This window comes from Sinohyriopsis cumingii, chromosome 15 (assembly GCF_028554795.1).
Source record: "Sinohyriopsis cumingii isolate HCF-2022 chromosome 15, ASM2855479v2, whole genome shotgun sequence".
Taxonomy (NCBI): domain Eukaryota; kingdom Metazoa; phylum Mollusca; class Bivalvia; order Unionida; family Unionidae; genus Sinohyriopsis; species Sinohyriopsis cumingii.
The window spans coordinates 70,063,109-70,090,363 of record NC_142975.1 but is presented as its reverse complement, the minus strand read 5'-3'; the positions used below and the strand labels follow the sequence as shown (position 1 = coordinate 70,090,363).

At 34.9% G+C, this 27,255-nt stretch overlaps 1 protein-coding gene across 3 annotated transcripts in view; it reads right to left on the bottom strand.

Moving 5' to 3' along the window:
* The window catches only part of LOC149782033 (carotenoid-cleaving dioxygenase, mitochondrial-like), a 32,501-nt gene extending 5,936 nt beyond the window's left edge, over positions 1–26,565 (bottom strand). Inside the window, exons 1-11 of one of the 3 annotated variants that reach the window (XM_089933440.1) lie at positions 26,430–26,565; positions 19,759–19,894; positions 16,029–16,135; positions 13,109–13,231; positions 7,318–7,453; positions 6,022–6,166; positions 5,270–5,402; positions 4,572–4,786; positions 3,734–3,845; positions 3,157–3,314; positions 2,503–2,608 (exon numbers count right to left, since the gene is read on the bottom strand). In XM_089933440.1, the coding sequence (XP_089789566.1) occupies positions 2,503–2,608; positions 3,157–3,314; positions 3,734–3,845; positions 4,572–4,786; positions 5,270–5,402; positions 6,022–6,166; positions 7,318–7,453; positions 13,109–13,231; positions 16,029–16,092 (1,192 nt within the window). In that variant the 5' untranslated portion in view covers positions 16,093–16,135; positions 19,759–19,894; positions 26,430–26,565. Of the gene's footprint in view, positions 1–2,502; positions 2,609–3,156; positions 3,315–3,733; positions 3,846–4,571; positions 4,787–5,269; positions 5,403–6,021; positions 6,167–7,317; positions 7,454–13,108; positions 13,232–16,028; positions 16,136–19,758; positions 19,895–21,002; positions 21,061–26,429 lie in introns of those variants that run through there. The other 2 variants (XM_089933441.1, XM_089933442.1) reach the window with 2 other exon arrangements.
* Between the last annotated feature and the right edge of the window lie 690 nt (positions 26,566–27,255).

The following is a 27,255-nucleotide window of genomic DNA, read 5'->3' as shown; positions in this document are numbered from 1 at the left end:
ACAAAGGAATCAATAAGAGGGGACTCGGCAGATACCGTTTATGTCGCCATGGTGGCAAATGTGATGCAGTTATACTAGCGAAATATGACTGGAAACCGTGGATTTACTGGCCTAAGGTGCAATAGCTAAAATAGTTCCCTGTGTTGGGGGACAAATGTATAGTTTCTACAGCGTGAACTGCTGATGGTACGGAAACCTAACGAAGAGAAACCATGCACATGTGCGGTTGAGGGATATTTGGCAGGCTGTGAGACCTTGCATTGATTAGAGTAAATTATGCATAGAACGGACAGTTGGGCTTTCTAATTTACAACTGAAGTTGTATGGAAGTCTTTGGAAATCTGGGGTAAACTTATGACTTTAAGCGGGAATCGCGCCAGGGCGTGACACCGCTCGGTCAAACAAAGACCCCTGGCTTGTAACAATAAGATATAGTTGGCCATCTGCAGATATTATGAACTTCTGTAATGTGGCGCGTGAATGGTGAAGTTATTTACATTTGCAACATGCAACGTGGAGAGAATGTTGGTATACCTTTATATTACTCTCGGGTACTGTGGTTGAAATTAATTTGGATATTGTACCTGTGGAAATTGTACATGATCTAAGCACGTAGGTAACTAAAATGACTGCTCCCTTGTGCTCAAAAACCAGCCTGAATTAGTCTAAAGTACACTAATATTAGCAGTTATTAAAACAGGGATGCGAAGTTTGCCAGACTAGAAAACACCAGCTTCTGAAAGTGCAATGAATGAAATACCAAATATATAAAATATAAAACAATTTCAACTCTTTCTTTTACAATTTACCTATGATGTTCAGGAAGTGAAAATGACCAAGCGGAGCTAGCATTTTCTTTGAAAGGTGCACGTCTGAAGATCAAGCTGTATACTCTACGACCCAAATTTCACACATCAATCACACATCCCCAAAAAAGGGAATTAAAAGTGGTTTGAATAATTCTTAAGATATACAAGGTCTTTTTAAATAACCAGTATAACTAGTTAGGAAAACCGGGGAAATCTTTTTTCTTTAACATTCTAACCCTAGTGAAAATATGACACTGTAGAGCGCCACCAAAAATCAGTGACGAGACATCAGACGTATTATGCATAATAATGACGTAAGATTTTAAGATTGTTTAAGATTTAAGATATAACTATTTTATTATCTGGTAAATATGCTACCCAACCCCCCATACTGCAAATAAAATGGACCTTTTTTTTAAAAAAATCGTAGAAGAAGATTGAAATCAAAGTCTGTGTACTTCGTTCTCGAGGATTGCCTAACCACAGATACATAGGATCGCTTTCACGTAGAGAAGATAAAATCAGTGATGGTAATTCTTTCTTTCCAATTTAACTTTATATCACATTCAAATGCTCACATATACATAAACAACTAAAGTCTTTTAAAATGAACATATTACAGTACCTGGAACCCAACGTTTAAAGAAATAATTTGCAGCAATCGGTCAAGGGCAAGAAAATTCATGCAGCATCTCTTCAATAATTTATGTTGACAAAGGCTTATCACCCTTGCTCTTATACTTAATTCGTATATCCACTTACTGATTCCCACTGTGTACAATATATACACTAACCTACATGCGTACTGGGCTAAGAACGTTTAGAATCGGAGGAACGGAACTAACTGATCGTTGGCCTTTGATCATTTAAACGAGATCTCTTGTGGCATGTGCCTTTTGCTTTAATATTGACCGATTGTTCATCATACGGCTGTGGATAACCTTCTCATGTCACAAACGAGATCTCTTGTGGCATGTGCCTTTTGCTTTAATATTGACAGATTGTTCATCATACGGTGGTGGATAACCTTCTCATGTCACAAACGAGATCTCTTGTGGCATGTGCCTTTTGTTTTAATATTGACAAATTGTTCATCATACGGTGGTGAATGCCCTTCAAATGTGACAAATGAGATCTCTTGTTACATGTACCCTTTGTTTTAATATTGACAGATTGTTCATCATCCTGTAGTGAATGCCCTTCACGTGTGACAAATGAGGTCACTTGTAGCATGTATCTTTTGTTTTAACATTGACAGATCGTTCATCATACTGTAGTGAATTCCTTACTCATATGACAAATGAGGTCTCTTGAAGCGTTTGATGTTTGACTATTATTGAGAGATTCTTCATCATACTGTAGGGAATGCCCTTTTCGTGTGCCGAAAATGAGGTCACTTGTACCGTTAGAATTTTAAAAAATGTAAATAAAACTTACAAATGAACAAAATTAAAATGGAGACATTTATTTTGAACTGTTCGTATCACCTTATATGGTATGTAACAAACTGTTATATTTGCAAAACCAAACCAAACATTTTAAAAACTTGTCAAATATTTGTTTAGATGTAGTTATTATTGCAGAATGTGTGTGTGTGTGTGTGTGTGTGTGTGTGTTCTTAAGATGGATATATACCACACTATCTTGATGGAAATTAAAAGCATTTACTTAAACAAGATTTTTTACTACTTACTGATAGGAGAAAATAGCTCTTGGTCACAGTGTACAGCATTTTCAGATATCTTCCTTGCGGTTGCTTTAATTCCATCAAGATTAACCAAGTTCTGACCGGTTGGAGTCTGCGTATAGAAAGGAATGGCTCTAGTGTGGTATACTATCAACAATATTGGGGAATTTTAAAACATCGATGTGATTGCTGTTCATATCATGATTGCTATTTCATATCATACGTTGTATAAAGTTTATTATTTTAACACTTTCTATTTTGTCGTAAAGGATTCAATCACAGCCGAAAATCCTATAGCAGGAAGATAATGTGTGAAACATAATGAAACCATCCAGTGCTAGAAGAATCACACACAATGATTATATAACAACAAAAGCACACCATGAATGGCAGACTGTCACCTCATGATCTCAGTCATAAAGTATAATGTAATTCAAAAAATAAATTTGTGTACCCAACACAACAAAAGGTTAAGTTAAAGCCAACTTTTGATAAAGATCAATAACATTATTTCGATATGTTTGAACAGAAGTTAATGCTATCAAAAATAATTGCAAACTCGAGCAAGATGAAATTGTGATAATAGTTTTTATCCCCATGATGTCATAACTTCATAATCTACAGCTGATAATCTCCATAGTTTCTAATTGAGGTTCTCACCTCTTTGGTGACCTTAAGCGGTAGGACGTATCTTCTACCTTTGGGACTCTCCTGCTTTCTCCAGTTCTTAACACAGTCCTCATGCTGCAAGTTTTTTAAGTAGGAATACTGCAGAGGTTTGTCCGTGGAAATGGCGCAAAGATCCAGCACTATATGTCCTTCAAGACAATGTTAAGTTATACATATCGTCTCCAAATTTTAAAAGATGAAAAATGTCACTAAGTGGTATCTTTGAAGAACCGTCACAGTCCAATAAATGTGTTGTTAGGAAATAAAATTAGGAAACTGTTGGGTTTTTTACTCTAGAGTTACGGTTCTCTTCATTGCAATATGATCTGTCCAACTATAAACAGCTACCTTTACCAAAGTAATTATTTTAATTCAATATAGTATGCAAATACAACGAAAAGAGAATATTTATCTCTTGAGAGTTATCATAATAGCAAATAATTAAACTGACGCAGCAGTTTAGAGTTACTAGTGTAATTTACTGATTGAATATATATGAAGCTGACAAAGGCATGAGACACTTCATGTTTGATCTGTCTGTCTTGGCTATCAAAACCAAAATCATTACCATTATCTTCATAAGCGTTGCCATGATGGAACACTATGAAAGCGTCAGCTTCGTAAGAAATGTCAGCATTGACTTCCTTCCCTGTCTTCTTGTCAAGAATGTGGAATTTAGCCTGGATGACAACAACAAAAAAAGAGTCTGAATTATCAGTCCAACAATACGGAGACAAGGTATACGTGAGCTTGAATGATATTATTCAGAAAGAGAAGTACAAGAAACTCTTTCATCTTGCACCAAATACAAAACAAAGGATAAGAAATTGATTGCAAAGATTTATCGGAGAAAACAATAGCAATAATTCTGGTGGGAATTAATATACACTGCAGTTTCCTTTCTAATTTGACCGTATTTTAATGAAAATAATTTTACTGTATTTTAATGAAGGTACACTAATTTAAAATGAAGAAGTACAACCTCAAATCTCCTTCGACACTATGTTTCATTAATTGATCACATTTAATACAATTTGTACTAGCAGTATGTATATTGAATATTCTGATTCCAGATTTACAATTGTTGCCAACATTGAAATTGGAAATTAGCTTCTTTTTTTCTTTTTTTAACTAATAATTTGCAAAGTTTAAATCAATCTGTTTACAACGACATGTATCAAGTAAATAAAACGAGACGTAAAAGACGGAATACTATAAATTTGAGCAAGGAAACAGACAAATAAGTAGCAATTATGTTAATACAATAAGTAGCAAGTGTTGTGAAATATGCATGAAAGCATCAGAATTGAAGAGTCAAGTTTATCATTAAACTTATGGCTAAAATATTTAAAACGTCTCTTTATGAAACTGTTTACGTTTTATCCAACGCTGAAAACCTCTCTTACCTTCAGTTCTGGCTTCCATTCCATTGCGGACAGCATTGATGTACCTGTGTATTTTGCCAGCATAATTTTCCATATATTAATGACAAGCGGCTGTTCTACAAAGACGTAATAGTTATCCGTCATGGCGTAACTGTGGATATAGTTCATTGCCATTTTGTTGGACCGAATGACAGTAGCAACTATTTCTCCTTGTGGAAAATTCTCTGCTGAACTCGCTGCAATGATATTGTAGGAGAGATATTTAATTTACCAAAGGAAATATACCAGCGATAAATAATTATGGTTTGGTATGCATTTCATGTATACTGAAAACATTTAAAACTCGGTCTGGTGAATTACAAAATGCAGCTTGAAACGGGAATTTTAAATTTGATTAATTTCACTTCTGGTCAGTTCTGAGTTCGGGAAGAATTATTTTCGTGACATTTATACCTATATAGTATCACCATATGAAACACAATAAACACTTATAATTTCTTCAAAAGTAAGTAGTTATAGGATAATAAGGCATCCATTTTAAAGAAAATAATCTTTTATGCAAAAATGATTACCCCAACTATGACTGCTGATATAATTCAACTGGCTTAAGATAGAAGGGGGTCACATATATTTTAGCACAAAATATTTTTGACGTTTATCTATTTTTGAGCTTTTATCTTTTATAAACAGAGAAAATTAAACATATTGAGGAATATTACATTTTGGCGGGAACTTTGCAATGCAGATGGCTCCCTCCTTGTATACATTCCCAATCATATGGACCGTACCATCTTTATCCCAGTGAGGATGGGCTGAGGCGTTATTAATCGCAACATACTTCGTCAAATCAACCTGAAAAGACACCCATATATCGTAAAACCAGAATTTGTTAAAAATTGTACACAGGAAGTACAAGGGATAGATCTCATGATAGCGATAATACTGTTTCATACGTTGTAAAACATTTTCATGGATGACGCCATTCTGTTGAAAGACCAACACGCCAACGAAAGACAAAATGTTGTTTTGTATTTATTTTAGCTGTCATTATTGGTGCATGGAGCTTTGATACACTGTCGTCTTTATCATATTTTAAAAACTTATTTGGTCATGTAGAATAAATGTCCTTCGGGAATTTTCGGAAATAGACCAATATTATCTTACTTTGGCTTTATCATGAACTTTTTACTCAAGCATATCGCTTTTAAACTTAGTTTCATAAAAAAAATTACATCGCTTTCTCCATTTGTCAAGTATAGTCCTAAACATTTATGTCAGATATTTAGTGCTTATTTGATCGCTTTGTTCACATAATTACTGATACAAAATTGGTTAAGAATACGTTCCGATATTTCCGATATTTTCTTATTTGCATCTAAGGAAAGTAAAGTCACCTTGAAGAAAAAAAAAGCAGGGTACATTATAAGAAATATCAGGTGTTCGAAACAGCTATCAATCAGTTAATACACACCGTGCCCATGGTGTCGAGAGTATCAGGGTCAACTCTGTGAATTATATGGGTTTCCGTAGTGGCATACAACTCGTCCCCAAGAGGATAAAACGAGACGTTGGTGTTATCTCGGGGGCTATCGTCGGCTTGAAAATAGGATAAGAACCTGACAAGAAAATAATGTACATAAGACAACGTCAGGATACATTTGCTTATAAATTATACAAATCTACGCAAAATAGATAACATATAGAACTTTGTATTTCTTTATTTATGTAATACTGCATCCAAGTTAAACAGGAATATTCGTTAGATTGCCTAACAAACTCGCCATGATACAACTGTTGCGTGGTTTGTAAAATAAAACTGGATAATATTTATTAGCTTTATCACAACATTTTACATGATTTTAAGCTTCAAACATAGAAACTGGAAGCATATGTTTGTAAAACACATATCCCGCGCTTGCCCATTTTGACCAGCAAATTTTAGTAAAGCCTATTGGTCAAGCATAAAGACCAGGACTGACACGGGAGCTAATGTTAGCTGTATACGTGCGCTTTTCTCTTTTCATGTAAAGCATGTCATTCTATTAGTCGGAATCGTGATAGTTTCAATGCATTGCCCTAAGGAATAAAGCATTACGGGATTTTTCGTTATAGATGTTTTGTTTATATCTCTCCTTTAACCTCATTTTAACCAACTGCAAGATGTTTCCCCAGACCACTGAGGGCAAGTCAGTCATATTTTGAAAGCATAGCTTTTTCATTCGGACCAACATGAAAAAAGCAGAAACTTGATCTGGGTTTTTACGACCACTGATCATTTTACTTTAAGTTGATAAATAACGAATCTATCGAAATATGATAATTTTGTTGGATGTAGATGGCGGTTGGTTGGTTGGTTTTGAACAGCGCTCTCAGCAATTATTTGTCATTATCACGCCCAGAAAATGAGTTATATGCCTTTCTCAAGGACACGATGTGGCAGCCGACTGGAGCTTTTCTGGCCTGGAATTGAACCCACAACCCTTACGAGTTACGAGTCAGACGTTATACGAACTGAGCAACTGAGGCATATATGCTGAAAAATGGACATAGAAGTAAACCAATACAAAGATTATACAGTCCCATGATCATTATTCTGTGTTTGATAATAACTGGAACCTCGCCATATCCCAAATCGTTATAAATGAGGTCAAATTAAAATCTCCTTTTCGTAATACTGTGGACAAGCAAGATATACGGTTTCCGGGGGAACAGAAAGCCCGCATCATTTATTCAGCAAAAATTGATATTTTCCTTTTCGTCCAGATACCTTTGGAAAATATTCTTGCAGGGATCAGGAAAAGCAACAGTTCCAAACTGCGAGAAGACAATTCTGTTTTCAGCCATGTTTCTTTTGTAAGTTTCACTCCTAAGGTATTTGCTCTGGTAATATGCCTTCCCATCCTCTGCAATATCAAATATACATAAATCTGACTTTAAATTCTCATGATTCCAGTTTACACATAACAAAAGAAACCAGTATTCAAGTGTTTTCACCTTTACTTTTATATTATGTCTTAAGGTACAAAGAGCTAGATTTCTCAAACTGAACCTATTTTGATCTTCGTATTTTACATGTATCCAAGTATATACTGTTACATATATCTGATTTAATTCATATTTATTTTAATTTAATTGTTTGTCAGTTTTAATTTTTTTAATTCTATTATATGCTATTATAATGTAAATTTATTCACTGGAGATAATATTTTCAGAAAATTAGTTGACCTGAATCATTCTTTCGTAAATAACAGATGTTGATCTAAATTTTGACCTTGTTTCAAAATTGTTAGCAACCTTCGTAAACAAGTTCTATTTTATTTTAAAATGATTAGTTGTCTTCAGGGTCATTTTTCGTGCACGTGACATAAACACGATCACGTCACACACACACATACACACACACACACACACACACACACACACACACACACACATACACACCTTTCAATTTCGTAATTCCGGTTGTTCCATTACTACGCATTTGTTAGTTTTAATAGAAATGCTTTGAGAGAGATTTCTCATTTTTGGGCTTTTTACATTGATGTCAAGTTATTTTGTTGTAGCCAGATTTTGAGTTATAACTTTCTTCAGATCAGTTGGATTTCAAAAGGATTAATTCTTTTTTCTCAGGAAATATTTTGAGGAGTGCTCACGCAGAAGTTTTGGAAAGACATTGTTTACAAATTTAATTTGGATTTCCAACACCGGAGTGCCATTATTTGTATTTATACAAAAAACTGTAGATAAGCACAGTACTGACTACAGCATACGTCATCGTCATCCATCTTGGATTTTCCATCAGGATTCGAACTTGAAATTATTAGAACACTCATTGCTAGGACTTTTGCAATTTAATTCGTGGATTCTTCTTAGATTATTTTTGGATTTGATTCTTGAAACCGTAAGTTCTTCTCCTTTTTTCATTTTTACAGAATTTGTCCTGGAAAATAAATTATTTTGTTAAATTTTAAAAAGCTTATTGTTTTCACTCTTTCTGTGTTACTGTTTATTAGAACCTAAACACGTAACAGTACTGTATTTCTAACACGAAAAATAAATGTAGAGAGAACAAAAACATAATTTTGTTTTATCTGTTCAGTGAGGTTAGAAGGAGGGTCACAACAATATAGGACAATTGTTTCGTAACTATGTTCCAATCCGGGCAGAGATCATTTTTATACAGTACGTGTAGGTTGGTATTCGTTTTACAATACAAGTGATGGATCCTTTGGGGGTTACACTATTTGTCAATTTTATTAAACGTTTGATTCTCTATTGTGCATATTTAAAACATTTAAAGTTAAAACCAGATAGTCAGTTTCAAATAAAACTTTAAAACTGGTGTCCAAAACCAGCAAATGTGCTAGAGCGAATCAGAAAGATTCGTTTTTGAAGATAATATATACAGGAATTTAACATTAATGTTTGAGTAGCTATAGGTTCTGTGAGAACTGAGAATGGTGTTTGAGACAGCATGGAGTTTATTGAACTTGAAGGTGAAGTTTGGGTCGGTATTGAGCTTAAATGGAATGCAGCATTACAAGCTGAGGGGTATAGCACCCTAAGGAAATGTAATAATAATATACTTAATTTAATCTCCAACCTTAAATTTTTTTTCAACATAAAACTCGATAACAACTAAGTAGAAACAAACGGATAAAAATTCAATTAATTAACCTCAACATTTAATTTTCCTGTTAGAAAAAAGGAATGTGTTAGGACGCGCGTGAAAAAGAGATGAAAACAGGTTTTATTTGTGATACACCGTTCGCGTCAAATACACAGATTTTAGGAAATGAATATTTAAGTACTTTCCATCCTTTTGATGAAAACGTATTTACTAGAGTATGTTAACGTGATTAGCCAGTGGAGGTGAAGGCGAAAGTGGACTATTAAATACAAGAGAGAGAGAGAGAGAGAGAGAGAGAGAGAGAGAGAGAGAGAACTGTATATCTGATAAACATTAACTTCGAGAGACAATTTTGTTTAAAGTGAGTCTCGGACGGACCACTGGTGAGAAGAAATTTATGTAAATGCAGAGTGAAAACATGTGATTTTTGTTAACTAGCTTTGTTAGCAAACATCATTTAAACCAATGACCCTTTTCAGGGTCAACCACGTATAACAGAAAAGGGATAATAACCATTCATTGCCATCTTGTATGTGATTGTGTGTCTGCATGTGTGTGTATCAGAGGTACGTGGTAGTAATGATGGCATATCGGTTTACTGCGTTATTCTTTTCCATGCTTATCACGGTACTTTTCGCTATACTAGTACTTAAGTAATGTCTGTAATAATCCATAGTAATCTTGTTACGAAATTAGTGATATCCACAGCATGTTTTCATATTTCATGACGAAATTAATTCAAAAAAAATATTGTTTTACAAAACAGTTGTATTTGTAACAAATCACTCTTGCATAATAAAAAATAATTATATTTATGATCCTTTAATCACATATTTGATACATGTTATATATGCCAACTTGGTGGACAAACTGGATGTTGTGAAAGATATTCGGGCCAAATCCAACTTTTGGAAAAGTTTCTGATAATAAGAAAATATGTAACATTTCAGGTATTTATTAGAGTATGTTAACGTGTTAAATATATGTATTCCATTGTAAAACTGCCAATCATCCCAAGAGTTTTAGGACAACATTTTTTTAAAGTTTGAAGTTTGCGCAATTTTTCAAGTCCATTAAATAATTTCTCATTTGCTGAGTGCGTTTTATGTTTACTGACCCACTCTAATAAATACCTTGGCCCGGTGTCAGTATCCCATACAAAGTGTCCGTGTCTTTTATATCAATAGTGTAGCTAATAAATTGTAAGCTTCATTGTCTACACTTCCGATATTTATCAACAAACTCTCTAATGCCAGTACAATGTCTTTCAAAGGGTGGCAGCTCTAGCGTAATTTTAATCATCCCAATTCAATTAGTCTCTAGGCAACAATGTATATAACAATTAACATATACATAACAAACGCATCTGCTACAAGGTACTGATCATTGAAGCTGGAGAGGAGAGTCTGCGGGTTCCTTTTGAACTGAGATATTTTATATTCATTTATCTCAAAAACAGTTTCAAATCATATAATGGCATACATTTGCTATAAATCAAAGCAAGATTTATTCCAGCTATTGACAGATAGAATTTAAAAATAAAAAAGTGTCAGGCTCCAGCCCCAGGACATTAAATGTTTGGTCCCGAATACCGTATACCGCGGTACAAATGTATTCGTGGCACCCAGCTTTAGTGTGTGCGCTTGTGTTTTGGGTGAACACAAAAAGAATGTTAAACAATATTCCCTTACCTCATCCATTTATTTATAAGTGTGGGTGATGGATTGAAATCATGTTTGTTTCCAAGAATCAACAGATCGTCTCTTCTCCCTTATAAATAGGTTAGTATAAGTGCCAGTGTATGGTTGTGACTGTATTGCAAAATACCTTTTTCCCCTTCATATTGTCATTATACGTTTGTACACATGTGAATTTTCAGTGCTTAAGAGTGCATATTAATCACCATACCCTACTCTCAGTATCCCACTTTTACATATGTGTAGGTTTATGAAACAAGTATCAGAATTTACTTTCCATTTGTATGTGTTGTTTGCATGTATACGAGAATATGACCCTTTCAATCTCTTTGTATGGGTTCACATATTGAACAGAAAGTATAAGATATATGAGTTAACTTACCCCCTCCCTTCCTTTCTATTTGTGATGGCATGTTTTATATTAAGGACATACGCGCTACTCCCGTTCTTTGTATTTGTGACAGCACGTTTTCTATTACATGAGTTATCCCCCCTTCTTCCTCTATTTTGTCAAGGTATATTTTATATTAAGTATATACGAGTTACCCCCTTCTTTTTTAATTGTGATGGCGTGTTTTACATTAAGGATAAGACTGTGAGCTATTCCCTCTCTTTGTGTATATTATGGTATGTTGGATAATGTTTGTGTACGTATAAATAATTCCCCAGCGTTTGCATGCATGATGGTGTGTTTGTACAAAAAATATCATAACCTGCAGACACACAGTACGTGTGTTTGAATGGATAAAATAAAATAATACCATGCCCACTTTTGTAATTGTTTGTATGAACAAAAGTATGCCTTACCCACTTTTTTGATTGTGCGTTTGTATATATAAAACAAAATAATACCCTGCTCTAATGTGTATGTTTGTGTGTATAAACCAAAATAATACCTCCTTCGTTTGTATGCATATCTGTGTTTATGAAAACAACAATACCCCTCCTGCTGCATGTGTATGTGTGTTCGCGGGTAAGAAATTAAATAACGCACCAACCCTTTGCATGTGTACATGTGTTTATATGGATGAAACCAAAATATTATACCTCCATTATAATATGCGTTTTTTTTTTTTTGGTCTGAACACACAACACAAATAAATACCCCCACCTTTGCAAGTGTATATGTGTTTGAATGAAAAAATATAATGCACCCCCATTCCAATGTGTAACTCTGTGTTTACATATATACACAAATAAGATACCCAACTCCCCCTCCACGCATTTTTGTGTAATTGTATGTTGGTATGAAGAACACAATGATAGGTATGAAGAACACAATGATTGGTATGAAGAACACAGTGAGTGGTATGAAAAACGTGTCTTACTACTCCAAATTTCTGTCTTTGATTATGTTTGTGTGAATAAACGCTCATATCACCTTCCCCACCACGGTGTAATATCTCATTAGTTTGCTGCTTGTTGTGTTTGGTAGTTACCTAAGTTTTTACCCCGTTTCAACAAGCTACCAGAATAAAAACGCTTTATCTAAGCTATTCGCATGTCGACAAAAACATATGGTATTTTGCTATTATTTTGTATTTTCTAGTTCCTCCCTTTCTCTTTTACCATTACACATATAAATGATGCCGAAATCAGATTATTTGGACAAAGTTGATGAAGTGTAGTAGTCTACACATGGAGTCATATAACGGAATTTCATCTTTTGCTGGTTCTATTAAGTATGTATATCTCATTATGTATATTTTTCTGAAGCTCCATCCGTTAAAAATTCCCTTAGAAGACCATACCATCCCAAAGGTATTGTTTATAAGCATCATCCCGATACCGATGTCAACGTGACGTTATATTTCCATTGACCTACTCCGTTAACGATAGGTTTATGAAGGCCCTACTTCTGACCCAAACGTAGCATATAATGTCCACCACAGACAAGTAAAATATTAATGAAAAGAAATTCACTCTCTCTCTCTCTCTCTCGATCAATCGATGTCTGTATGTATGTATGTATGTATCTATGTATGCGTGCGTGCGTGCGTGTGTGTGTTTGAATGAAGGTAGGTAGGTAGGTAGACAGACAGACAGATAGATAGATAGATAGATAGATAGATAGATAGATAGATAGGTAGACAGATATATAGACAGACAGATAGATAGACAGACAGACAGACAGATAGATAGATAGATAGATAGATAGATAGATAGATAGATAGATAGATAGATGAAAAGTTTTTTCTCGGTCTGCTGATATAACGTTTCAAAATACTTACTGACATAAAATCGATGAAACATGGCCATGGGGTCAAACCAGTGACTGTATTTATTTTCGCCCACCTCATACATTCCGGGTCCATTTCGGTATAGACTTCCACTTAACCATGATGGTATAGTACCTATAAAATTGTATGATTCCAAATCAAAATATAACGCATTTTGGAGCATTAAATTGGATAAAACAAAAACAAACACAACCATAACAAAAAATGAAACAACAACATTAATAATAAATTATTATTATTATTATTATTAGTAGTAGTAGTAGTAGTAGTAGTAGTAGTAGTAGTACAAGAGTTATCTAGAGATTACATATGTAAGGACTTCAACTGACAGAGCCCTCATGATCCAGTACTCTCAAAATCGATATACTACTATTATTTCGGTAACAAAACCAAATTTCAGAGGTATCTTCAATAGTTATGTAGTTTCAACGGAGAGATTATAGTGTGAGTAATGGAGGGAATGAAAAAAATGAAGCCATCAACGTATTTAACTATAAAATGAGAATAGGAAACAACAGATATGAAGCACTCTTCTAATGTGTCTACAACATTTCGAACGGTTTGGGAGTCATTCTCAGTGAAGTTTCGTGAAGACATCGATAACGAAGATACAACTGGACAACCAGTCATGTTTCGTGAAGATATCGTCAATGGTTTGGGAATTTGAACTTTGAAATGAGTGGATGGATGGGTAGAATAATGGACGGATGGATAGAATAATGGACGGATAGATAGAATAATGGACGAATGGATAGAATAATGGAGAAATACATGATACATTTTGAAAACTAAATAACTGAAGAATAATGAAAAAGCAAAAAGGCCAATCCAGAACACAAGTTCAATGTACGTACGAAGTTTAATATATATATCTTCAAAACGTTTGAGAAAGATGGTCTGTTAATGAATATGTGGGTAAGAAACGGCTTATGGCCAGTAAAATGGAGTAAAACTGAAATATAATAAGAATCGCATCTGGATCACTTTTCCACTGTATGTACTAAGTTTCATGCATCGTTTGAGAGTTAAGCAGCTGAAACGAAAGTGTGGATAATGGATGCATGGACAGATGGACAGATACAATGGATCAAAACATAAAAAGGAACTGAAACTGATGAATAATTATTATAACAAGAGGCGTATCTAAGTCATTGTGCCATAACTTTTGCAAGTAACAGATGTTACGACTTTATGGTCTTAAATTAAGTAACAGAAACAGTAAAACTAACATTTTTTTTAAAATCAGCAAATAATGTATTTCCCATGAATAGAAAGTGAAAATTTAAAACGAATTCACAGTATTGTGAATCAAATCACAAACAGTCCTAAAAATTATATTACAAGTCCAGATGAAAAGACTTCCAACTTAATTCCAGTGGTGTTAAATTCCAATATTGAATGTTGTGATGTACTTGTAGTCTGTAATGTGCTAATGTACGAATGGCCTGGAATGTGGCGCTATGCCAACAGTCCTTTGATGTGTCATTATAGTATGATACAAAATCTCCTTGAATGAATTCACTATAATACCAAATTAATGATTCAGTCCAAGAAATATTAAATAGCACTCTGTAATTCTATTAAAATTAATGAAATAAATCCACCTAAATTAAAACTGAGCACAACAATAAGACTGATTCCGCTTCAGATGTTAAGGCAGGAGTGAATACTTTTTTAAGTAAACAATATTCATAAAAAGCTAAGACACAATAACAGAGCGATGACGTAGGAAAGTAAACATGTTTACCTCCATTAATATTGATCTGAACATTTAATTTATAATCATAGAGATATATTAGTTACGTATTATGTTGTTTACAAAATAAATGTTACTGCTTAGGTAGACCATTAACTTGATTTTGGACTAATGTCAATTGTCAGTTACAAAATATACATAACATATAACCAGTAAGAAAACCCAACATACAATGCAAATTAAATATACATAACAGATATCTTAAACTCTTTGTGAGATATGCTACGAAAATATGAAATGGGTGGATGGATAAAACTAACATATATATATATATATATATATATATATATATATATATATATATATATATATATATATATATATATATATATATAAAACTTACCAATGTACATTTAATCGGTCTAACAGAAGCATATAATTATATGATAAAGACTTAATTGGACAAACTCATTAGAAGACACGAATAATATATTGTTTCTTGCATTTACAGTCCATATTTTAGGGTTTAAAAACCGACAATGATACTCACTCATACACATACATCTTCAACGCTAACTTATAAAACTGATAAAATTATGATTCTGTTGCATAAATTCTGTAGGGGACCTATGCTATTATTTGTAACTTATGTTTTTTTTGAAATAAAGTTTTACAAATCTGGTCAATAAGCTATTCTTATGTACTAAAGTAAAAGAGATCATCTCACTTTAACGACTGCAGGAACCATAAAGACAAGTTTCTATTAACAGCATCGTCAAATGCACGAACAGCGACTTTTTATTGGGTAATACCCAGGATAATATCAATGATTAATTTTTGATAGGATTGATATACTGGTTCTCTGTTATAGAAGAATTTGATTATATACTAAAGATTCATTCTGATAATTTTTAAGATTGGACGGTATTAAAGGAACTCAGCTCCAATTCGGACTAATATATTTTCATCCATCTCTGGAAACTTCGACAGTTGCAGCAATATTGGCTTTAGTCTTCCCATGCTGGTCATTTTACAGTCAACTCACATTTGTTTGTAGGTCTGATGTCAAAGAAAACTTTTAGACTTAAGTAAGACCCATGTGAGCACTTATTACTGACTTGAACTCCATTGTAGAACGCATACATATATACACGTGCAGACAATGCGTTTAAATATCTCCCCACCCTGGCCTTTATCATGTTTTAAAGTACAGACCTGTAATCTTTCCTTCCATCAGGTCCTCGTGCTCTTCGTGTACTGTTTGGAACAACTTATGCATTTTGTTAAATGTCCCGGCCACTTAATGAATCACACAAAATAATCTGAAAAACAAATTCAGTGTTTATCACCGTTGAAGTGAATGGTCGCAAAACGCGAAACGAGGCTCCCCATGGGGTAATAAATTTCAAATGTTAGATACGTTCTTCTGGAGTTGACTCGCTCCAATGATGCAAGGGAAACGTCAAAATGGGCTAGTTATGTTAATCCAGCTTCAATATTCATTAGGGCTTTACATTATTATCATGGTGGGTTTAATATGTAATGTCGTGGTATAATATGCATGTTATATACAGACCCTCAGCAGAATAGTAGCTACTTTGTGCCAACTAACGTTACAAAAATGTACAAATGAAGAATTGCACAAAACCTTTAGGAGCATGAATCGTTTGAAAACATTTATAAAATGAAGGACAACAATATAAAATATAAAAGGTAAGGACATTTGAAATTCTGTAAAGATACATAAAAATATGAAGATAAAGCGTGTACAATCCTTTAAAAATGAAAATTTATTAAAGTGTGTTGTATTAATCACATTTCTGGAGAGAAAAAAGTCCACGATTATCTCTGGTGGTACATTATCGTACAGTTTTTTTCCTGCATTTATTGCATATAAAAATAATTTTGTCTCAAGGACAGAAGTCGACACACTCGACAAGAATGTGTTCCACCGCTAGTGAACTGCAATATGGTAGGCATTCGTGTTGCGGTTCGCGTCCAAGGAGGTATACAAGATGGTAGGCATTCGTGTTGCGGTTCACGTCCAAGTTAGGTATGTTTTTCTTGTTGTTGTTGTTGTTCTAGGGTTTAACGTCATTTTTCAGCGCAAGATAGGCTATACGTTTCGGCCAGTATAACTGGTGGAGGAAGAACACCTGGAAAACCCAGGGAAGAACCACCGACCAACGAGAAGCTACTGGCAGGCTTTCCCACGTACCCACGCTAGCCGAGCCTTATACTCGAACCCACGCTGACAGAGGTGAGATGACAGTGATCCGGAACGGTGAGCGCTTTAGACCACTCGGCCACTCGGGGCCCCTCCAAGTTAGGTATGCAAGATGGTAGGCTTTCATGTTGCGGTTCACGTCCAAGGAGGTATACAAGATGGTAGGCATTCGTGTTGCGGTTCACATCCAAGGAGGTATGCAAGATGGTAGGCATTCGTGTTGCGCCTCACGTCCAAGGAGGTGTGGGAGATGGTAGGTATTCGTGTTCCGGTTCACGTCCGAAGAAGCATGCGAAATGGTAGGTATTCGTGCTGTTGTTCACGTCCAAGGAAGTATACGAGATGGTAGGCATTCGTGTTGCGTTTCACGTCCATGGAAGTTTGCGAGATGGTAGGCATTCGTGTTGCGATTCACGTCCAAGGAAGTATGCGAGGTGGTAGGCATTCGTGTTGCGGTTCACGTCCGTGGAGGTATGCAAGAGTCAGGAATGTGTGTCCTATACGCGATTGGCACAACACCACCACATCTCTGCGATACTATTTTAAGTCAGTACATGGAATGTCCCATTCGGAAACAAGTGACACCAGGACATCGTTGCCTGCCTCATCTGCCCTTTCATTACCCTTTCTAACAATTTAACTAGGTAGTCAAACCGTTACAGACAACCATTTTTACCAACTGTATGAGCCAATCATTTTCGTGTAAGATGTGGGATATTAACGGGTTGTTGGATTTAAGGTTTTGCAAGGTCTTCAAGGTGGAAAAAGAATAAAAAAACAGATAAAACTTATTTTAGAGAGGTTTCAATGTAGTTAAAAGCTTTGAGTATGTCTGTAATTTCAGCGCTAAAGTTTTCTCTCCTATAACCGGGCGTTGCAATGGCAGCTTCAACCTTGTCTCCATCTTTCAAAACATCTGTATACAAGAAGAATTACCACGACACGAGTCTCTGCTTTCATTGAATTAACTTCTGAATAGACCAAATATAATGGGGGTGGGGGTGGGGGGGTGGGTGTGGGGGGATGATAACCAATAGGAAAATATGGGAATACAGAAATCTGGAACAGTTCAAACACTGACTTTTGCTTTTTCGTAATGAAGACTAAATTGTATACCTAAAGGTGGAATGAAATTTTGTTTCTCCGCGTAAAATGTTTAGTAGTTGAGCCTAAGCTATACATCCTATGCAGGGTTAGATTGATTTAAAGTTTGATGGTATATTCAGGAGCTACTTTGGGTCGTCTGAGATAAAGTCGTGGTTCACTTGCCTCAACAATGAGACTTTCTGTATTGTTGTGCATTCCCCGCCTTATTAGTCCAGTGCGATAACAGTCATATATGCATGCGGAATGCACTGCCTATTCAAATGTATTGGCTTCTACAGCGGCTTTGTTTGCAAACGTGCGTGTGTGCGTGTCTCTATATGAAAATAGGCATTTCGTTAATATCTTCGCAAAGAAGTAAAAAAAATAATTTTGGTTTCTTGTGAATTATTGGGTATTTCGTTAAAATATTCGTCAAGAAAAAAAATTAGGCTCGTTGTACTGATAGACTATAATGGCTGTACCAATACCGGTCCCTGACACTATCAACCAAAGGACTAGACCCTGGTGTGTTTGTTACAATTTATCGTTATCTTTGTTATCTTCCGGTATTCCAGTACTGGGCTAAACCGGCCCAGTTAGATGCATAAATCAATAATCAATTTCGGGAATTTAAAAAAAAAATATATTTTACATGTGGGAAGAAAGTGCTACAGTCGGGAACAAAAAAAAAACAGGGACGGTCGGCTGACAGGCAACACACAATTTTGTATGTTGCCATAAAAAGGCGCACATAAAAAATACGATGCAAAACGTCACTTCTATCGATCTGGAGAATGTGCTTTATGTATACTACTAAGTAAAAGAAAAGTAGCTACTAATGAAGTTAGCTTCAAAATATCTATTAAATGCATGTTAATGCATGCAATAAAGTGTTTTGACTTGAAAGAACATGCTTTTATTATGTTCGATACATTCAACACACCTATCAATTATAAAAGAAATCCCGAGTGCACAAAAAAAAGAAATAAACAAAAGCAGTCCAAAGACAACATTATAATGATGCAACTATAATTTTCAAAGTTAAGCTTCTTTGTGTGTATATATGCGCGCGCGTGTGTGTGGGTGTGTGTGTGCTGATAATGTAAAATATGAGTAATATGCATGAATTCTTTTATCATTGTTAGTGAAGGCTGCGTAAACTTATTTCTGCTCATATCGATAGTGACATGAAATAATGATATTCAGTTTTATAAAGTTTCAATATTTGAGCTTATCGACATCATTTAGTATCATTATGATAATATAGATGATAAAGAAAAGAATGATTTCTTAATTAGAAAAATTAACAATCTTTAGAAGAATAAGTTGACGTCTCATACTCTGTGTGTGTTTGTGTGTGTGTGTGTGTATGTGTGTGTGTGTTTATGCGTGTGTTCGCATTTTTTCGTTATTATTACAGGATTTGTTGCCATAGCAAGACTAACATATACATTTCTTCTAATCCACTGAATGTTCGGCGTGTGAGTGGGAACTGTCTTGAGATATACAAGTACCGGCTACAATGAATAAAAAATCAATGCGTTTTCTTACAATTTGAATTAACTATTTGTTCTACAAAGGTTTAAAATGAATTATTGGTTCTAAACAATGTATTGTATATTAAGTACATACCTTGCCTGCCAAACAGATAATAAACTACACCAGAGTTTGTGCAATAACGTCTACTCGCCAGCTGTCTGGATGATATCAACCTTACGCCAACTGCATTTTGTAGAATAAATTGTTCGTATGGTACGTGTACATAAACCTTTGCCATGATCAAGACGAACACCAGTCAAGGCCAGTAGAGATAGGAAGAGATAAATTATATAAAAAAAATTAATAAAGCTGAGCATTCATGGGACGGTTATATAATATATGGAAGATGATAATATTCTTAACGCGCATATTTCTATATGTACAGATTAATAAAAGATATCGTTTCAGAAGCAGTACTTCCAAATAAAGATAAAGTCCGTTTAAGTAAAATTATCTTTTAATGTGATTTCGTAAAAGAATTCACAAGCGCTCAACGTTACTAGGGTTTCTTCATTCAAATTAATAGCGATAACACCCAATGTATCGTCCTAGATTTTGTCTCATCCTTAATAGCTGATCGTGTTGACAACGGTGTCAATGACCTTTAAAACCTCTTTACTGGAAGTACAATATCAGCCAAAGTCGCTAATGTTTTCCTATAATTATAACCTTACAACCTTATCGGTTAAACCTGTTGTTTAGTAAAGGTATCACCAACATATTCTTCTGTTGGAGTTATTGGGCAGAATATAACAAGAAAATGTACAGTGAAAATAATTTTGGTACCAGTCCGGATTGTTTTAGATATTTCAAGTCCCTTGCCAAAATGTATGTAAACACTCTGATTACAGTAAAACCAGGATATAATTAAACTGAATGTGTCTGACCTTAGACAGGTCCAGTGGCGGCGCGAGGGTTTGATGCCAATACATTGCTAGGGGGGACGACTTTTTATGCCAGTTAACATCGCACCTCTCCTAAACGTAAGCTCCTAAATGTAAGGATTGCCCCCGTTACACTAATGTAAAGGTGAAATATACTGAAAATGTCAGCTTCAAGAAAGAAAGAAAAGTCTCCAGAATGGCGCCCCGAGGGCAGCTACACACTCAAACCCCCTCGCGCCGCTACCGTACAATCCCAATAATGACAATATCACCTAGTTGTCTCGCCTGGTGCTATGTACGTCGGGGACAGAAACATGTAGAAAAATAAAAGAACACACACACACACACACACATGAAATTAAATGAAAGAAGATAAAGAATATGACAAACAAAGAGGTCTCTACACAATACACACTCCATTCGCAACTTCTAGGTCACACATTTGGATCATACCTCGAATGTAGGTCATAGCTGCCATTCGGACTACTTCGGCTATTTGCGAAACAAGCATCATCCGATATGTTTCGAATGATGTAACTATTGTTTTCATTCGTATCTTCTCAGTCAATCATACAGTCAATTAAATCGTAAAAATAACCACGGTGATCCAAATAGATTGGGTTTCTTTTTTGTGGAAAATTTTCCGAAAAGGAACATGTATGCTATGTTTGTAAATTACTACATCGATATACATCCAAGGCATAATTATTTCTCGCAGAAAGAGCCGAATTAGTTCCGAATGTATATACTCATTACTCCATTTATTACTACTCGTCTTCTTTATTAATTCATAATTTACAAATGAAAGGAATTTAAATTTAGGTTTGAACTCCACCAATAAATATAAGACCAATCGACACAGAGCAGAAGGCTATTTTTATCTAACATAAAGCTTGACAGTTGTAGCACAACAATATGGGATGACGAAATCTACTTTTGTGTTTGCGGATCATAAGGTATTATTTTCTTTTTTATTAATAATTAATCATTACTATCAATGCTACATGTACAATTAGTAGTAGTAGTAGTAGTAGTAGTAGTAGTAATATTCGATTGCAGAAAATGTTAGTTAGCTTGAATTTTTCCAATTAAGTTGCTCCTCTCAATGACGTTTTTGTTTCTTCTTCTTTGAGGAAACGAAAGAAGATTTAGTATTTAAAACTATCCTAGCCATTCATCGTATACAGTGAACTAACACTGTCTGATGGCTATTGATGATTGTAGTCTGTCAATAAGAGACCAAGCGAATCCTACGCTCTTTGCAAGATATAAGTGGATGTCATTCAGTACTTGAAATATTAGGTAAGAACAGGTTTTTTTTTGCTAACCATATTCTAAATTTCTGGTAAAATAACATCGAAAACACAAACTAAAACTACTTTACAGCATTGAATGCAAAGTTCACAATAATACCTCCGTATATATATATATATATATATATATATATATATATATATATATATATATATATATATATATAGCATGTACACTGTATCAATGATATACCAATATAACACAAGATGTATATATTTTTCATTAAAAGCAAACATATTTGACTCTGAATGGCGTTAGATTGACGAAATGTAGTTCTGTCTTTTTTTAGCCTTTTCACAACCACCTTTTCATACTGATAAGTTGATTGTTTTCATTTTTGAGTTTCTATTTTTATTCACATTGATTAAAAGAAAATAAGTCACACTTATGATTTATACAGGAAAGATGGTTTTAATGAAGAAAGTAGAGTACTAAGCCTGGAGTCACATTGATTCTCGAATACTTAACGCTCATCAATGCATTGACGTACTGGCGCAAGGAAACTAGCGTGGAATATAATCTAAGCGAAACGACGAACCAACAAGAGGTAATTAAAAATATTTTAAGATATTTGAAGTTGATCCAAGTCATTATTCTGCTTTAATTAATATTATTACCGATCATAAATCTCTCTCTCTCTCTCTCTCTCTCTCTGGTCGGTTTGACTTAACATTTACCATCATTCTTCATAGGTCCAGAGACGTTGTGGTATTACACAAGCGAAATCCTCTATTCTCGTCTTTTATGTATTTTCGCCATTATCTTAATACGATAGTCAACGGGGGGCAGGGGGCGGGACTCGGATTTTGGATATTTTCATAATCAATCAATAATAATCGATTTTAAGAACCTTATAATAGGTTCAAGAAACAATAACAACATCAACAAAACCTTATATACATTACATATGTGTGCCCCGTAACCAAGACATTTACCTTACTGTGTCGACCAGCAATTGCAACTTTGTAGCGTGTAAACATGCCGTTATGAAGAATGATAATGTAGGTTAGGGGTCATCCATTTAGTACGTACGCAAAACTCTGGCAAAACTTGACCTCTGCCCCCTCCCTTTATACATGCGTACATTTTTTTACACCCCCCCACCTGCTTGGCGCCCCCCACCTCCGAATTCTATAGAACGGCCTATATTTAATCCACGCATAAACGATCAAATATTAATAATATTAACGTCTTTAATAAAACAGTCCACCGACGTTGAATGTCTGGCTGCATCAAAGAAATAATATGGGTGACTTTAAAAAGTTTGTCTAGTGTCCGCTAAAATTCAAACGCCAACTGAACCCAGTCGAACAGGTTACGTATTAGACAAATTATTATCGAGGTTTCACCCCACCCCCGTTTCCTATTCGTACGTACATTATCAGTAGACCCCCACCTCATAGGCAAGCGTACACATGTGGGTTAAACTAACCTCCCCCCTCCATGCGTGCGTACTAAATGGACGGCCCCTTACTTGGTGCAATTTCAGTTTCATGGTTTTTATCCAACCCAATTTCTTTTTCTCTCTCGCTCCAGATTTCGCATATTTTATCCCTTGTGCATGAGAAGGAAGGGGGAAACGGAGTTTATTTTTATTGAAATTAAATTGTGTACCATGTTAGATTCATTTAGAAAACGGGGATTATTATTACTTTTTATCGTTATTTTTATACGCCATTAATGATTAATGAGTGGAAATTCATCATTGATCTATAGGAATAGACCCAACAGCACAGTTGGGTGTATATATTAATACAAATAATACTATCATACAGGTTATACAATTTTTACTTCGTACTAAACGGAGATTCGATCCCAGGTCTGCGAGTAATATATATATATATATATATATATATATATATATATATATATATATATACACACACACACACACACATATAGTCATAGACGCATTATTAATCAGCTGTACACCTTAATGGGGATGGGTTGGATATGTACTACTGCATGTGAAATCTCCATATGTTATTAGAGATGTTTCTTTTAAGATATTAGTGTTACATGTTTAGCTCATTGGACCTTGAGCAGTGCAAGAGCATGTAGTTGTGGCAAATTAGTTGCTTTTTGGTTTCGTGAATTTTAACGTATAGTTTCTCTCTATTTTCGATAATGCTCCACTTCAAAGGCATATTTTCAGACTTCCTGCGGTCCATGGAGTCGGATTATACTGAATTACTAGTTGGCTAATCCCATATTTATTATGCCTGTAGGAAATCTTTGTCGATAAGTTTTACCTATTACCATGTGGATCATTATATTACACTTGGCTAATCAAGGTTTGCCATTTCACATTCAGCACCATTCTTGTACAAATTACATGCCTGTGTTACCACATTTAATACCAAATGTGTTTCTCCATCATGTGGTTGTTTGGTGGGAACATCACGACACGTGTACTAAATACGAAGTTTTAGGTTGTTCGTGTTGCGCGGTAAACGAACTTTTTTTATCGATCGAGTCAAGTTTTTATGGACGCCATTTGTGTTCGTTTGTAACCCATGACCTCGATGGTTCTATATTACAGGTATGTGATTCACATACATTTACACTCAGATGAAGTCACAGTGAACTTATTGCTGAAAGTGATACCTGCCATATACTGACTTTATATAAAATCTGTAAGATTTATTGAGTAATGTAATTTGTTTTGTGCTTAGCTGCAACCTCCCTAGCAACCGCAATTCTTTTAATACCATTATACCCTGTCATTGGTTTGCCTCAGTTTATCCATTATAGAACTGTTGTTCTGCTACTGTAAACCATATAGACAAATTAGGATACAGAGGTTTTGTCTCAAAGTTTTGTACAGAGTAAGATGTAAGATGTGAGAATGTTTAATATACTGAAATATATTGAACCTTATTCATATGTGGTTGATATCGCAAGATTTGCGCTAGACTGAGGTTTGCCAGTTTGCCACATCTGATTCGTTGGCGGATTCTGCCTGGTTCAGTACTGTCACGTGGTTAAAATCCGAAGGTTATATACTGGAGTGGAAGAAGTACTTGTCAGATAACGACAGAGCGCGGTCAAATTCAAAGCTAGACGTAAAAATCGGTCAAGTCTAACACCCTTTTAAGGTAATGTCATATATAAATTGCTATAATAATAATAATAGTATAGGACTGGCAAAGTAATAATAATACTTTGAAAATATATGGACATTTGTTAGGTGAAAAGCATGTAAAATAAGCAATGCTTTGAACATTTGAACGTCCGTGTATTGAACAGTATACAGAGGCAAGCATTTTGGAAAATTACGTAGGAAATGTTTAAGTAAGTAAATTAATCTTCCAAATTATCGTTCAGTTATCTGCCGCCACATTGGTAACCTGGGTTAAACGAATACAAAGCAAATCTTAAACTTTCGTCTGTTGGGGGTCAGTCTATGATTTTCAATCATTATTTCATTAATTAACATTGAAACAGACTATTATGTGCTGAGACATTTTATTGAAATGATCAAGGAACAAGATATCGACAATTAACGTCGGTATCTAATTGTTACAATAGAAGAGTGCAAGGAACGAGTGTTTCCTTGCAGAATTATATTTGTCTTATTCCTATGAATAGTATGTACTGGTGACAACTTTCCAGTTTCTTAGTTGTGTGACTCTCATTAAACATTTTTGTTGACTTTACTTTTGAGTGGAATCTTCAATGAACCCTCGCTAGCAGAGAGGAAGTAGAGGATATATATATATATATATATATATATATATATATATATATCGGTTTGGCTGGCCAGGATTGCTTCATAATAAAAGTAACCTTTTAGTGGAAATAATCTTCCGAGAGTTTATCTTAGTTGTAACTGGAAAAATAGAGATAATGTTTTGTTGATGAAATTTCAGTCCCTTTGCAGACTTCACTTTGTAAAACTCAATTACTTTAATTAGCTACTGGCTCTATGTTGCGGACTTGAAAACATGTTTCAAACACATGTACATGTATGTCCAGAAAATGCCGCGGGTCATACGTTTTTCTCTGCACTGAAGCTGTCGTCAGAAATTTAAACACCGGAGGATAACTAACGGCAATGACAGCCACCATTGCTATTGGTAGTAGTACAAAAGTAAATAAGGACGGTATGCAATGTTTAATTTACAACCAATGCTGTTTTTAGCTTCCCTTTCAGTTGTGTTTTATATTGTTGTCACTGTCAAAATTTTGCATTAACGAGATTGCAGACTCGTGACGTTGACGTTATAAGCGAGTGGTAATGAAGTGTGCGTATAGCACACAACCAGCATGACCTGTCTTTTTGACTCGTCATTAGCATAAATATTGGGCCTAATCAACTGGGGGGGGGGGGATCAAATTAGTGGCATGTATTCAGTGTGCATGTCGTGTGCGCTTTAAAGCGGTATTCAGATGCAGTTACAAACAAGATCTATTTGACAAGTGGATTAAACCAAATTAAATATTCCACTTTAGTCAATGATGAGAGAACTCACAAAGACTTAGTTATGACAAAGAAGGACAATTCATATATCAATCAATCAATCAATCGAGAGAGAGAGAGAGAGAGAGAGAGAGAGAGTAAACCTTCAAACAACTGTCAGTTTCCACAAGAATCCGGACAGTAATCAGTCTTCTGGAATGTTATCACATTACATCAAAATCGCGTGTACATGACTTGTCCTTAGCCTACATATTAGATCTCTGCAGACACTGGTTTTATTCTATTTACCGGGTCTCCTGTGGCTGATAACATTCACTGTAGGTAAAACTGAACACTAAAGCATTCAAGTTTCATTAATGATGAACAGCTTAGCTATAACAACGCCAGATAGTCCGAAGTCGAAGAGGTTAATCTGACGTTGTGCTTGGTCAGTTGTCATTTTCAACAATACGAAAATTTAAAATATAAAGAAAAATAAAAGAAGAAAACTTGAAGAAAAAAAGCAGTCGCATCATTTTGTGAAAGTTCCACTTCCTTTTCTCCCGATGAAAAGATAATTTTCACACCGGTACACACTAACAGTTTAGCAACGCTAACATGATTGGTTGTCGGTTTTGTTTTGTATTTATGTGTTATGTAATATAAAATAATATTTAAATGTGGTCACATACTTGTATATCCACACTTTTCAGTTATGGAAATCAGCACCGGCCTTAGCAAACGCTAGGCGCTATTTCCATCATTTTTGGCGCCCCCCTCCCTGCCCCCCGTCCCCCGATGGATTTACTCCTGGGGGCCTACTGTGAGAACGTTATTTGGAAATAAAATTTTTAACAAGTTTTATATGATATTGAACTTAAATATTTCTTCCATTGCTTTAAAATTGCTTTCTCTCTGTAGATATATTTTTAAAAATTACTGTGAAAGCGGGGCCCGATTGGGCCAGATCGGTCCAATCAGCCTAAGGCT